Source organism: Pinus tabuliformis, chromosome 7 (genome assembly GCF_031772625.1).
Source record: "Pinus tabuliformis cultivar Carrire ecotype Pingquan chromosome 7, CPIR1, whole genome shotgun sequence".
Lineage (NCBI taxonomy): Eukaryota > Viridiplantae > Streptophyta > Pinopsida > Pinales > Pinaceae > Pinus > Pinus tabuliformis.
The window spans coordinates 2,081,407,003-2,081,420,344 of NC_142293.1; the positions used below are offsets into that span (position 1 = coordinate 2,081,407,003).

Consider the following 13,342-nt stretch of genomic DNA (forward strand, 5'->3'; position numbering starts at 1 on the left):
ACCCATCACTATGTAATTATGTTTTGTTTGACTAGCTGATAAACCACCCAGAGTGCTTGCTATCAGATTGATAAATCACTCTTAAAGTGCTTTCCATAGCTGATAAACCACTTGTAATGAAAGGATTGTGTGGATTTTCCATGGGATGTCTGTCGAGGAGGCTGATAAACCACCCAATGTGCTTGTTTTCAGGCTAATAAACCACTCTTGGAGTGCTTTCCATAGTTGATAAACCACTTGTAATAAAAAGGGATGGTGTGAAACCCAATAGGGCTATGCAAGAGAATAGGCCTACGCATAAATAAAGAGCATGAACAAAAATGAGAAATGTTTGGCTTTAGCGATGAGTCGAGAAAGACCATTGTTGGTGTATGTTGGGGCATTGCTCCTAAACATGATAGAAATCATGAATGAAATTGTGTACTAGCTGAAAACCACCTTGTGAGTAGAAACATAAAAAAATATCAACTGAATTTTTCGGATGGTGGAATCAATATGGGAAAAGATGAATATGTATATATATATATATATATATATATATATAATTGAGTGGACATCGCTATGAAAACCTAATGGTTTGGTTTTGTCTATGGGGATATTGGATAGTGATATGGCAGCCATGAAAATGGCATACGGGAGGTTCTCTTGACCTTGACTCTATTTACATATGTAAATATATAATATGTTCATGTTGATGTGTGTGTGTGTGTGTGTGTGTGTGTGTCTATATATATATATCTATCTATCTATATATATATATATCTATATATATATATATATATATATATATATATATATATATATATATATCTATATATATATATATATATATATATATATATATATATATATATATATTATATATATATATATATATATATATATATATATATATATATATATATATATATATATAGATGTTCTTGTGAGGGATCATTCTTGTTGGAGAGTTACAGTATAGATGGAATGAAAAGATTCATGGTTATGTGAGGAATAAATTGGGCACGAGGTAGCCCTAGCAGACTCTATGATTTTGATATCATGTAATTATAATTCCCATAATTATGCCCATGTTTATATTATGAACAAGGAATGTTGAAGGATATATCAATAGAACAAAAGTAGTTTGATCTGTGGCATGCTAGGAAAAGCGTGGATAATTGAAGAAACCATAGACCTGAGACTTGAGTTGTGGATGTATGTGGTAAAGTATGGGAAAAATACTAGAGGCGGCGCTGATTGGTGTCTGGGACGGCATGGTCTCTGGATTTTCAATATTGTTGTGTATATGTTGTATTGTGCGATTTGTATTATGTACGTCTTGTGTTGTATCGTGTGTATTTGTTATGTTGTATCATGTGTATATGTTGTGTTGTACATTATGTATACATGCATGTGTTGTGTAATGTTTTGGGATAGGCAGGTATGTAACTTCCTAGACCTATGAAAATGTGGGATACACCTATATTCCTATTGACTGAAGAATTTATATATATATATATATATATATATATATATATATATATATATATATATATATATATATATATATATATATATATATATATATACCATCGGTTTCTTATCGGGTTTGGCAACTAACCCAGTGTGTGTAAAATAAAGAGAAATTCAAAGAGCATGAATTGATATTTTGATTTATGATAGTTGGTTTATAAGCTAATTTAGCTTGTTGTGGTAGGAAATAAAATGAGATTGCAAATGTCACATCATGAATAAGCTATTAATGAGGTATGATTTCAATTATAGCAATTTTTCTATGATACAATTCATGGAAATTTACATGTTATGACATAGGAAATCATGGAATTGCCTGGTTTGGGTTGATAGACTTGGTTGCAAGGAGAATAGAAGCAGTTTGAAGATATCAGAGTGTGCAACACCATGATGATTAAATATTTTAGGAACAAAGCAATTGTGGGACACTAGCACCCATTGATGTTTATTGAATGCCATGACGCATGCTATGACCTGTACGAAAGTATTGAGGCATGGACTTGCCTTGGTTATGAAATTATTTCAATACGAGGAAGCCTTGCCAACGAATGGATAGCTTGAGGGACTAAGAAGCATAGAAGGGGATGCATGAACTTGGAAGGTGAGTGACTACATGGAAGGGGGATCAGATCATCTGAGGGACTGGGAAGTAGAGAAGGGGATGTTGGAAAATAATTTTGATTTTGAAAAGGGTGTAGGTTTTAACCCCGTACAGAAATTACCTACACACGAATTCTAAAACACATAAAATAAACAATGCGAGAGCATAACACATAAAACACATATACACAGAGATTTTCCCCTGGATCCCAAAACCGGGACTACCAGATTGATTTTTCATTATGTTCCTTTCAATGTTACAATACATATTTATACATGTTGAAGCATCCAATACCATGGACCAAAAACCATCGCGTCCAAAACCATAGACTGAAAACCATCACATCCAAAACCATGTGCGAAAAACATGCAAAAAATCATAGGTAGGTTCGTCCAACCTAACATAGGTTCCAAAACCAAAAACCCCATAGAGTGGGGTTACTTGCACCCCTCAAACCCCCTGTGACCCCCCTACTACACAATTGGCGCAATGAAGGGGGGGCTCCGCCCCCCCTCTAACCCCCCGCTTAACTACGTGGGCTAGTCATGGAAAGAATATAACACAACCCAACACATGGTTAATTGGAATCAAAAGCAAATTGGGGGGTGTTCTAGGAAGGAATGGGCCAAGAAAATTCCACTAAAGGAATATGGAGTGAAAATGAAAGAAATGTTGGAAGACAAATTCGAGCAACACTCCAGGAAAACGCAAGCTAGCAAGTTGAAATTAGGTGTAACACAAGCACTTTGGACCTGATGAAGCCACCTAGGAGATGGTTGAGCAAATAAGGGTGCAATACCCATCTTTTGTGTGCTCAAAAAGTGGATATAAGAACATTTATGAAGCTTATTTTTTATTTTTCTTTATTGATAAGAAAACCAAGGATGGTGTTCCCTTTTAGGGGATGGGGTTTGTGACACCCCTCGTACATTTTCCCCTATTTTTGGTAATGTGAAAATACTCTAAATTATAAAATGGGTATATTTTTTAATATAATGGCCTAAAGAGTGGGACCGCATATCCATGACCTATGAGGGAAGAGGAAATATAAACATAGGTGGGGTTAGATGACATCTTTAATTATTTTTATGGTACAAATAATAAGAAAAAGAAGAGAAAGAGTCCAAGAGGAACATGAAGAGACACCCTGAGAAAATATAAAAAGGAAATTGCACATTAATGTTGGGGGTTGGATCTCCTCTTGGGGAGCATGTGAGAAGTGATCAAAATACTTGCAAAGTGGAGGGAATCAAATTATCTCGAAAGCCAAATTGTAGCCTAGAGGAGCTAGAGAAAATTATGAGAAAAATGGGAATGAGTGCTTTCTAAGAATTGATTGAGAAACCACTCAGACTTCTTGCAAAAGAATTGATAAACCACCTAATTTTATAAGTAATCTTTGTCCTCTTTGAGCTGAGTATGACCTCTTTCAGAAAACTATTGAATATATTCCCCTTATATCATAGATTTGTCTTGGGGGTGACTACTGCAAGTAATTTTGGCTACACTGAGTCTAAGGTTGGGTGGAAAATCAAAGTCCCACCTTCAGTTTGGCCATTGGATTTATTTCATATGCATGTATTTTGCTGAGAACTATGAAATTAAATCATGTACTTTTAGAATTTCATTGTATGGCTCTGAGAAATATTGCATGGTTGTAGAATGTTGGTGCATGCAGTTGTAAGCTAAATGCATGGAATTTTATTATGTTGCATGTGAAAGTTATGTATATGTCCAATATGTGGATTCAATTCATGTTTTCATGATGAGGAATGTTGATATTCATGTGAATGGGTAAATATAATCCCTATACAATTAATGAGAAAGGGACAATTCATGAAATTTTTAATGAATTATTGTTTGCTCACGCTCCTTTCTAGTGAATTTTTAATACTAGCCATAATGTCGATAAATTTTTTAGATTAATAGAAAGGGATGCCATTATTCTTATGTGAAAGTGAGGTGTTGGACATTTGAGAAACTTCTTAGAAATGGGCTTGTTCCTATTACCTTTCAAAGCATATACTTGACCTAAATGGTCTAAGTATGAAAGAGATAGGCACTATGAAAATGCTTGAATGTTTACATTAGTAACTAATTTTCCATCAACCTTAGTTTATAAATTATAGAGGTTAGGAAGGATAGCCTTAGTATATATACATTATACAAGTTAGTTACAGGTCGTCCTGTGTTGATGCCTTAATAAGCTCAAGGGAGATAAGTCAGATGGATGGGAGTTATGGGTGTCCCAACCCATACAAAAGACATGTATATATTTGCAGATCAGCCAAGGACGTTAAATCTTGGGAGGGATAGCTCTAAACAACTTCACTACTATATGTATATATTCTCACACAAGATTGAGTAGGGGTTAAACCTTAAGGCATTAAGGGCCCAACCATTGAATCGTAATAGGCCATATGTGTGAGTGTTGTGACTGAACATTGATGGCAAGGAAAATCCCAAAATGTATTTACATATGCCACGAGGGGTGGAATTTCAATTGTTGGGGGCTATAAGGTAGACTCCATGCTTAACCATATGGCCAGGAGCCATGACCAAGGGCACACAGGCAGGAGAGATCCAAGTCGTCAAATATTGAGGGCATGTTATAACCATTTATGTGTCCTGAAGGAATTACACTGGTGATTTTGAAAGTAGACCAAGACAATCCCACAGGGATTAAATCGCCAAGACAATGTGGCACAATGGGGTTGTTTACTTGGTGTCCGACGAATTAGGGCAAAGGACCCCAGTTTGTTTATAACATGAATTTCAACCTTATCGTGCAACATAGGACTTGGTGGGACCCACAACCAACATGGTAGGCGACGTCAACTCAGGGTGATGTGGCAACCAGGGAGGCAGACACATGTCACATGGATTTGGAGATTTTATGGGACCAATTGGCCAAAGAACAAGTGACATATGGCATCCCTAGAGGGGAGCCATGTGGAGGGTGTGACATCACCCTGGTGATAAAAGTTACTTTTATCACTTCGGCCTTAACCCAGGTGATTTATTGTGGTGTTGGGTACAATCCTACTGGGATTTTATTCCTAGGGTGAGGTGGCAGTGGTGGGGCCCACTTGCATAGTTTAAAGGCAATGTGGGCCATGTAATTGTTTGATGCAAAGTTGAGGTGGTAGATGGCCAGGTGGACTTCCACCTCATCAAGATGAACTTGAAAGATGGGAGCAATAGAATAGTCAGGATGATGTGGAAGGGCTAGAGCCTAAGCACGTGATTGTAGCAAATGATGTTGGGACACATTAGAGGAGGGGTTCACCAAAGGTCCATATAACCCACAAAGTTTCATCCTAGCAATTTTGATGGGGGATTGCAAAGGAAACCATCAGGATTTTGATCGTGGGGTGAAGTGGAATAAGGGGGCCTCCATAACATATCTTGGAAGGGGATTCCCCCTTACATTATACTATATATTTGTGTGCATTCCTTAAGCCAAGGAAAAGGTGTAATGTGACACTGGTCATGAAGGGGTTAGTAGTTGCCATGTGGACCATGACTTGGTTATCCATGTGGGCGCCACTTGGTAGGCCAGATGTCATGGCCAAACTTGATAGGCTAGTCTTTTAATCAACTAGATATTTTGATCCGAGAGTTATATCAAAGAAAATTTTATATAGTTGGTGATGCAGGAGCATCCTGCTTCAGAAAATCATTGTATATTTGGTTGAATAGGGGGTGTGATGTTTTAATTTATTTGTATATTTTTAATAAATTGAGTGGAAAATATGTGTGTGAGGTTTAAATTGTAAATATTCCCAATTATGAGAGAATATGAGTGATGATAGACTTGTAAATATCTCATAGAGATCTTAGGGATTAGGGGATCCAAGAATAGAGGATTAGTTGAGTTAAAAGTGGAATTAGAGGATTTTTAGGATTTGGATGAGAGCTTTTAGGGATCAAAAGAGATATTGTTGGAGTTTGTTAAGGAATCTAGAACCTACTTGGGTTCTAATCCATTTGTATAAATTAAGAGAAGCCCATGAGGCATGGAGGAGGAGAGGAGGAGAGGAATAGAGGAGAGAAGTGTGAGAGTGAGGAATGAGAAGGTCTCCTATAATATTTTATTATAATAAATTATTTTTGAGTTCGTTTGTGGATACATATTGTGTAACTTCAATGTTATGTGTTGATTTTTTTATTTTTTTTTTGTGGCCTTAAATCTGTTGCATAATGGATTAAACCCACAGGTCCCAGGATCGATTTCAGATTGCAGTTTTGTTGCATCAGTTGGAAAGGTCTTGAGGAGGAAAATGCAATGATGTGAGCCATTTTAAGTTTTAATGAATTTGAAAAAGATAAAAAAAATTAGACCCCATTGCCATAACTGAACTTAGGAGTTCGGTTATCAGAGTAACTACCTCCTTCTACCCTTAGTAGGGGCTAGGGATAGTGGGTGGTGTGTTACATGCTGGAATAGGGCAGGAAGGTAGTTTGCTACAATTGATTTTGAATCCAATGCGAAAAGAGATCAAAGGCTAAATAAGAGTATCCTTTCATGAAATTGAAATCAAACGAGAGATCATGAATCATCTACTCAAACCATGAAAGTGGCACTCAAAACATGGAACTTCAACATATATGTACACATATATAAGATCCTCACTATATATTTGTACATAAAGAAGTAAAATGGTTTGCAATTTTTTTTTTATCCTCACTATATATTTGTACATAAAGAAGTAAAATGGTTTGCAATTTTTTTTTGTAAGCGAGCAGAGAAGTCTGTATTAAGTTTGGAAAAACACAATACATGAATAATTGTTGTTGGTTTGCCATTAGGGGCATCATACCAATAATATAAAAATAAAGTGTATATCCACAAGGTTTGTAATATGTTCTTGAAATAGAAAGCTTTCAAAAAGTAATTAAGACAAAAAGCAAAATAGTTGAAAATCATAGTCTTAGAATGTATGTACTTGCAACAAAACTACTACTAATAGAAAGAAACAAATACATTAAAACCTGAAACATATCAAGTAAACTGGGAATTGAGAGCATCAATTGTAGTGTGGCCCTCCTCACCTTTAACATCTACAAACTCTGAACCCTGCTTCTTTCTTGTGAGAGTAGTCCAACTGTTGAATCTACAATTGCAACTCATCTAGGAGGAGGATCTCCTGGTGAACCTCATTTCATTCAACTAGTACCTTACTCATTATTGTTTGCACTTACTTGAAACATTAACAATTTGGTAGTACTTAGTGTTGCAACCCATAATGTGCCTTGTATTAAGAATCTACTACCAAATTTTTTCATCAATCTCTTCATCTACCAAGCAACTTCATTCCCCTCTCACTTGTGCCCTTTCATGGTTAATTTTAGCCCAAACCTCCAAAAGAGTTTGAGCCTAGTAGGTTGCAACAAAGTGGTTGTCTCCTTGCTAGGCTTTGGAGGTGGGTTGGTTGCGTCGACCTTAGAAACTAGTGCAATAACTTGTTATAACAAGTTGGTCAAAAAGAAGAACTACAACAAGAGGTGAGAGAGGATGTAGTGGACAATAGATAGAGGCAAAAAGTTATATCAAGAAAGGAACCCAAGCCAAGCAACCAAGGGGCTTGGAGTAGAGGAACTGTTCCAGTTTAGATGGACAAAATCAATGTCACTAAAGCCACCAACCTAGATTGCTCAAGAAGAGACGATAAGGGTGTTCATTAGTAAGTAATCAAATGAGTGCATAGGAAAACTCTTTTCATTCCATTCTAGAATGATGATGGTAGAGGGTGGGGATCGAAGCCTCTCAAACCAATGCCATGTATGACAATATAACATTCCAATTTGAATCATTATGGTACTGCAAGTCTAATGCAAGTCTCCTCTCGCATGAATATGGCCTTGAATATTTGCATGTAATTAAGGGTGGTATTGCCATCTGCCTCATTATATTGTTAGAGATTGGTAGTCAATGAAATAGCATTGTCATCATGGCTAAGGATGCTCACCCATATCACCCCATATGGAAGAAGATGTTACTACAATTTAAGAGGAAAATTCTAGCATATTTTTGCAGTGTTAATTAAAAAAGAAAAAATAAAACTCTCCTAACCAATATTTTAATGAGTATAATGTCAAAATATTTTTTATTTATTCTAAATTCATTTTAACTTTAAATATTTTATATAATCAATTTTTTTTCTTTTAATATAAAATAGTATTTAAATAATTAAACAAATTATATAAAGGTCTATCTTTATGGTAATAATCACATACAATTAAACTTTCTTAAATCACTATATGATTTACACCATTTTTGCTAAAACCAACATATATCCATCTTAAGTACAGATCTAACTAGAGGGACCAAATGTCTTGAGGTGAAACTTCTTTAGAGTGCAAAAGACAATGTGTTATTTTTCATTGTTTAAATTGTATTTTTAAATGTTAAATAAAGTATCTATAGTACCAAATAAATTTTTTAACCGTAAAAACTTAATTTTTTCATGATATATACACAATTTTTTTAAATGATATATACTATACATGCAGTTTACATTAAAATATTTTATATTACATGTACATCAGACATCTATCACTCAAATTAAAATGGTTTTTTATTATTAATATAATTCTAAGTATATGCCAATATTAAATATTTTATTGATAACCCACATTGAATATTTTTTTATATAAAACATTAAATATTTTATTTTAACAAAAAAAATCTATACATAAATATATATAAAGTTGACATCCACATAAATTAATTAACATAGATATTCAAATAGTTTATTTAACTCTTTTGTTAAAATATTTTTGAAAAGTATAAAATTTAAACATCTCACTCATATTTTTTTTACTTCTATTCTATTCTTTTTATTTAAAACGATAATTTTTTTATTTTTATTTTTATTTTAGAAAGTGACAGACACAGAAACTTACACATACCCTTTATACTAAATTGTACATCCGCTTCATACTAAGCTGTAGAATGAGCCTCTAGGCTCAATTAATTGATATTAACAAATTTACACATCTCGTCCTACTTCCTACTAAACTGTAAGATAAACTTCTAATAAACTTCTAGATAAACTTGTAGACTCAATTAATTAATATTAAATATTAATGAATTACCTTTATGTAAATATTATTTATAATAATACATTTTTAACCGATAAAAATCTATCAATTATATTATGTTTTATGATTCTGATATGTGTGATCATTATACATTGTGATTCTTATCTGAGTGATGTCACATACATCATCATTAAACATTATCACAGAACTGTTCTGCTACCTGTAATTCCTAAATGACGACAGCCATTTCTTATCTGTGCTCAACAACTGGCAATGTTCCCCTCCTGATTGACGACTGGGAAAGCAATGGAGGGATAAAGGGAAACCATTGCTCTGCTTCACATCACAGGAGATGACAAGGAATTTAAACTAATAAATTTCTCACAGCCAATCTGATTTGGAAGGCTTAAATCACAATCACACAGTAACCCTGGTTTCCCACCCGTTGGCCACAGTTGCAGCTCTCCCAATAGAATTTTTGCCCGCCTGGATAGAATCCCTTTCGATTGGATATATAAAAGCGAGACTACTGTATTTCTCAGATAAGTGTTAAACTAGTACTCTGCAAGTGCTGAGCTAAGCAGATATTTTCAGAAATCCCCCAATAGAATGAGTGCAACGGAATCTCTTTAAAATCATTACCCTTTTTTTTAGTCACGATTTGATGGATTCCTTCCAGAGTCCAGACTGTAAAGTGCTTCACAGAGTGCAAAACAGGTTGAATCAGAGGACATGAAAAATTCTTTATTCAATTCATCAATCTCACCAGTTACAACACATAAAATTTTCTTTGTTCCCTTCATTAATCTCAACCATGCATACAATCCCACCTTAATAATGGAGAGATTTTGAACTTTACTCTTCTCAATTGAACGCATCACATCTCCTCCTGACCTCCCCCTGTGTGCCAGTCTTAACACCCACACTGCCCAATTTATCCATGGCCGCCACAAATGCATTGAAGAAAGTTGCCTGGTCAGACGCATAGCGTTGGGCAAGAACCCTGGAGCGGGGATCCGTGTAAAGTATCTGATCCGAGGCAAGCAAACCCAAACCCTGTGGCAAGTTTCTGTAGAAGCCATTGTCAAATGTCTTGGGAGAATTAACATCGTTGAAGACAACAATGGTGGGGTCTAGATTTGCTCGAGGGCATGCTCTTCTCAAACCCATTGCGTACTGGAAATTCATGGTCGGATCGATGTGAGTGGTCCTGTTGTAGGTGTATATGCGGTGCAGGAACTCCTTGCAGTGGGTGAATCCCACAGTGTGGGCTCCTGCACAAATTAATACAGACACTATTTATTAAACAATGAAAAGAAGAGAGGAGATTTCTCGTGACCAAACCTCCCCACTAACGGTTGCACGACATTCGCAGGACTCCCAAACAAAAATACTTACTAACTCCCCACTAACAGTTGCACCACATTCTCAGGACTCCCAAACAAAAATACTTATTGCATGATTAACCAACCACATTCTCAGGACTCCCAAAAAAAAGTACTTATTCCATTATTAAGGTAGGTTAGGGTCAGCTCAGAATTATATCCAAAAATATATTTAATAACTTGTAAGTCAGATATATCAATATCTGAAGATGGTTTTTGGTCTTTGTTGAGTGGTTCTAAAAGAATAGACTCAAATATAATGTAATGTTTACTTTTAATAGTCCAAATATAAATTACAGAAGTTTAAATTTAATAATATCATTTTTTAAATATAAGAATATTCATATTTTGTAAATTAAATATATTACTAAATATAAAAATACAAATACCGTGTGATTGTTTAAATTTAATAATAATAATATCATTTTTTAAATATAAGAATACTTATATTTTGTAAATTAAATATATTACTAAATATAAAAATACAAATACAGTGTGATTGAGGTCAAGTTGCTATTAGTTTCTAGAATCTATCTAAATCACATTCAGGATTTTAGATCTTTCTACACGGCCATTAGTTTCTCCATCTAAAACACATGCAGGATTCTAGATCTTTCTACACTCTCTATAATTTTGTAATTTCTCTGGCCAAGGAAAGCAAGCCAAGGTCCAGGCCTGTTACATAATGCAAAGTGATTTCTATTCTCCATTGACTGTTTTATCTATTCAGCTATTTCTGATTGAGTGATCTTGTTGTTTCTCCATTTGTTGTCTCTGAAATTATTCTTTGGTATTGAGATCTAAATCTCTGGGTATAAATCTGCTATGTGTTATATATGCTCTGAAATAACAACTATAACTTAAAAAAGTATATTTAACCATTTTCGCAAATTAAATATACTAATACATTATGATTATAGTATTACAAGTTAATATATTATTTGTGAAAATTAAACAAAACAAAATATAGTTGTAGGCTTACCAAAACACAATTTCATCCAGAAAACCATGGAAATTTCCTTAAAATTTTGGAAAAATCTATAAGGAAAATTTGAAAATTCTGGTTACAGCTGGATTCCAACTAGAATTTCACACAACCCCAAAATATATCTATCTAAATTAAACAAAAACAAGCAATCCACCCAATCGCCCAAACCGTTCCCCTAGAATACTATCTCCCTCCACAGATGTTAAAATAAGTGACCGTACCAGAGAGAGTGATCATTTCTGCCTCAGTTAGGCCTTTAGAACCAAAGAGAGATGTGAGACTGTCCACATTCATGGATGGCAGTGGCAGGTTCCCTGCTACTCTCCATGACTTCGAGATCCGCCCATCTTTCCGCCCCTTCTTAACGGGATAGTAAGGCCCACCTATCTGCAAGTCCATTCAAACGAATGATTTTATCTGATAATAAATTTTCAGAACAGAAGCATTTGAATTTATCATATAACTGATTCAAGACAGCTGTTCCTCAAAGATTGATTCGATTATCCCATCATCAAAATAAAGTTAAAAAAATTGCAGATTATCTTACAAGTGATATAAGATCTCTAGTTGCCATGGATAGTATATCAGCGCAGGAAACAATGCCCGGACATTTGGCTTCAATGGCAGTCTTTGCTCGAGCAATGGCATCGAAGCCATCGCCAGGCAATGACAGATTTATTTCTGCGTCTTTCTCCGCCTTGTTATCGGGCGTGGAGCTGATGAGTACTGAAGCATCGCAGCCCTGCAAATGATATCAATCCATTGTCATCTTTGTGTTTTTTAAATGATGGGAATTAGCAATTTTTTCCCAAGATTTTGCAAGTGGTATATATCAGAAATTCATAGTTCAGTTTAGTAAAGGACATCTGGAAATCACCTAAAACTGGAGCCTATTCTAGATTTTAATACTGGAGCCTAGATTCTAGATTTTAATACACTTATTTTTCTAGCCTTCCTATCATGATTCTAGACTTTAATGGGATACTTATCTTTCTAGTGTTATCATGATTCTAGACTTTAATGGGATACTTATCTTTCTAGTCTTACTATGATGGGTTATATTTTTCATGCATTGTATTAGAAAAAAAAGATATAAAAAAAGATTTTTAAAAATTATATTTATCCTAAGTTTTGGATGGAAACTCCTCCCTAATCTGTAAACCAGATAAACCAAATAATGGAGATTGCTATTTACCTCGACAAAACAATCGTGAAAGAAGAGGCGCAATGTTCCTGCAGCAGTGGTGGGATTGGCAGCCTGTTTTCGTATCATTTCCGCTCGAATGATGTTCTCCACCTGTGGGCATGTTTTCTGGTAATAGTCCACAGAGAGCTGCTCACATTCGATTCTCAAGGCTGAGCACAATAAGAACAGAACCGCCACTGCAACGACTGAACAGTTCGCACTTGGGCTGCTCATCTTCCCGATCTCCGCTCCGCTCCTTCTCCACCGGCTGAGGAAATTCAATGTTAAGATCGATGAGAGGTCGTTTGTTATTGTCGAGTTGCGGGAAGAGGGAAGAGTATGGGATAATCGAGAATGGTGTGAGGAGAGAGAGGGCCTTTGTGATCTCGTGATAAAGTACGTTGCGATCCCGTGAATGCAATCCCTGTCATTTTCACCGCGAACAAAATCAATTCCGACGTCAATGTGTTGGGACCATGGACCCTAAATGTCGGCGACCAGAGAAGGCGGGCCTTATGCCCTTGGAAACTCCTTTGTATACTTATTTTTTTTCTTTGGGTCAATTTTGTTCAAATCAAATGATGATATACTGTAATCTGGAATTTAAAATGTTTTGAATT

At 35.2% G+C, this 13,342-nt stretch overlaps 1 protein-coding gene across 3 annotated transcripts; it reads right to left on the reverse strand.

Annotated features, from left to right (window-relative positions):
- Positions 1–9,299: 9,299 nt before the first annotated feature.
- Positions 9,300–13,108, reverse strand: LOC149256877 (peroxidase 63-like). 3 transcript variants are annotated; one of them, XM_089457525.1, is made up of 5 exons: positions 12,732–13,102; positions 12,084–12,278; positions 11,758–11,923; positions 9,994–10,437; positions 9,300–9,850 (listed from the first exon to the last, which is right to left on the reverse strand). In XM_089457525.1, the coding sequence occupies exons 1-4, from the start codon at positions 12,954–12,956 to the stop codon at positions 10,028–10,030; spliced, it is 996 nt and encodes a 331-aa protein (XP_089313651.1). In that variant the 5' UTR covers positions 12,957–13,102; the 3' UTR covers positions 9,300–9,850; positions 9,994–10,027. The 3 variants fall into 3 exon arrangements, with proteins under 3 accessions (XP_089313651.1, XP_089313650.1, XP_089313652.1); XM_089457524.1 differs by having other exon boundaries at positions 9,300–9,860; XM_089457526.1 differs by lacking the exon at positions 9,300–9,850 and having other exon boundaries at positions 9,882–10,437; positions 12,732–13,108.
- Positions 13,109–13,342: the final 234 nt, after the last annotated feature.

What these genes read in the sequence shown, in the direction of transcription:
- LOC149256877 (XM_089457525.1), bottom strand. Translation starts at nt 12,956, where the DNA reads ATGAGCAGCCCAAGTGCGAACTGTTCAGTCGTTGCAGTGGCGGTTCTG. An exon ending in CTAGAGATCTTATATCACTT is followed by an intron (nt 11,924 to 12,083) that starts GTAAGATAATCT and finishes ATGGACTTGCAG; the next exon opens with ATAGGTGGGCCTTACTATCC. An exon ending in AGAAATGATCACTCTCTCTG is followed by an intron (nt 10,438 to 11,757) that starts GTACGGTCACTT and finishes TAATTTGTGCAG; the next exon opens with GAGCCCACACTGTGGGATTC.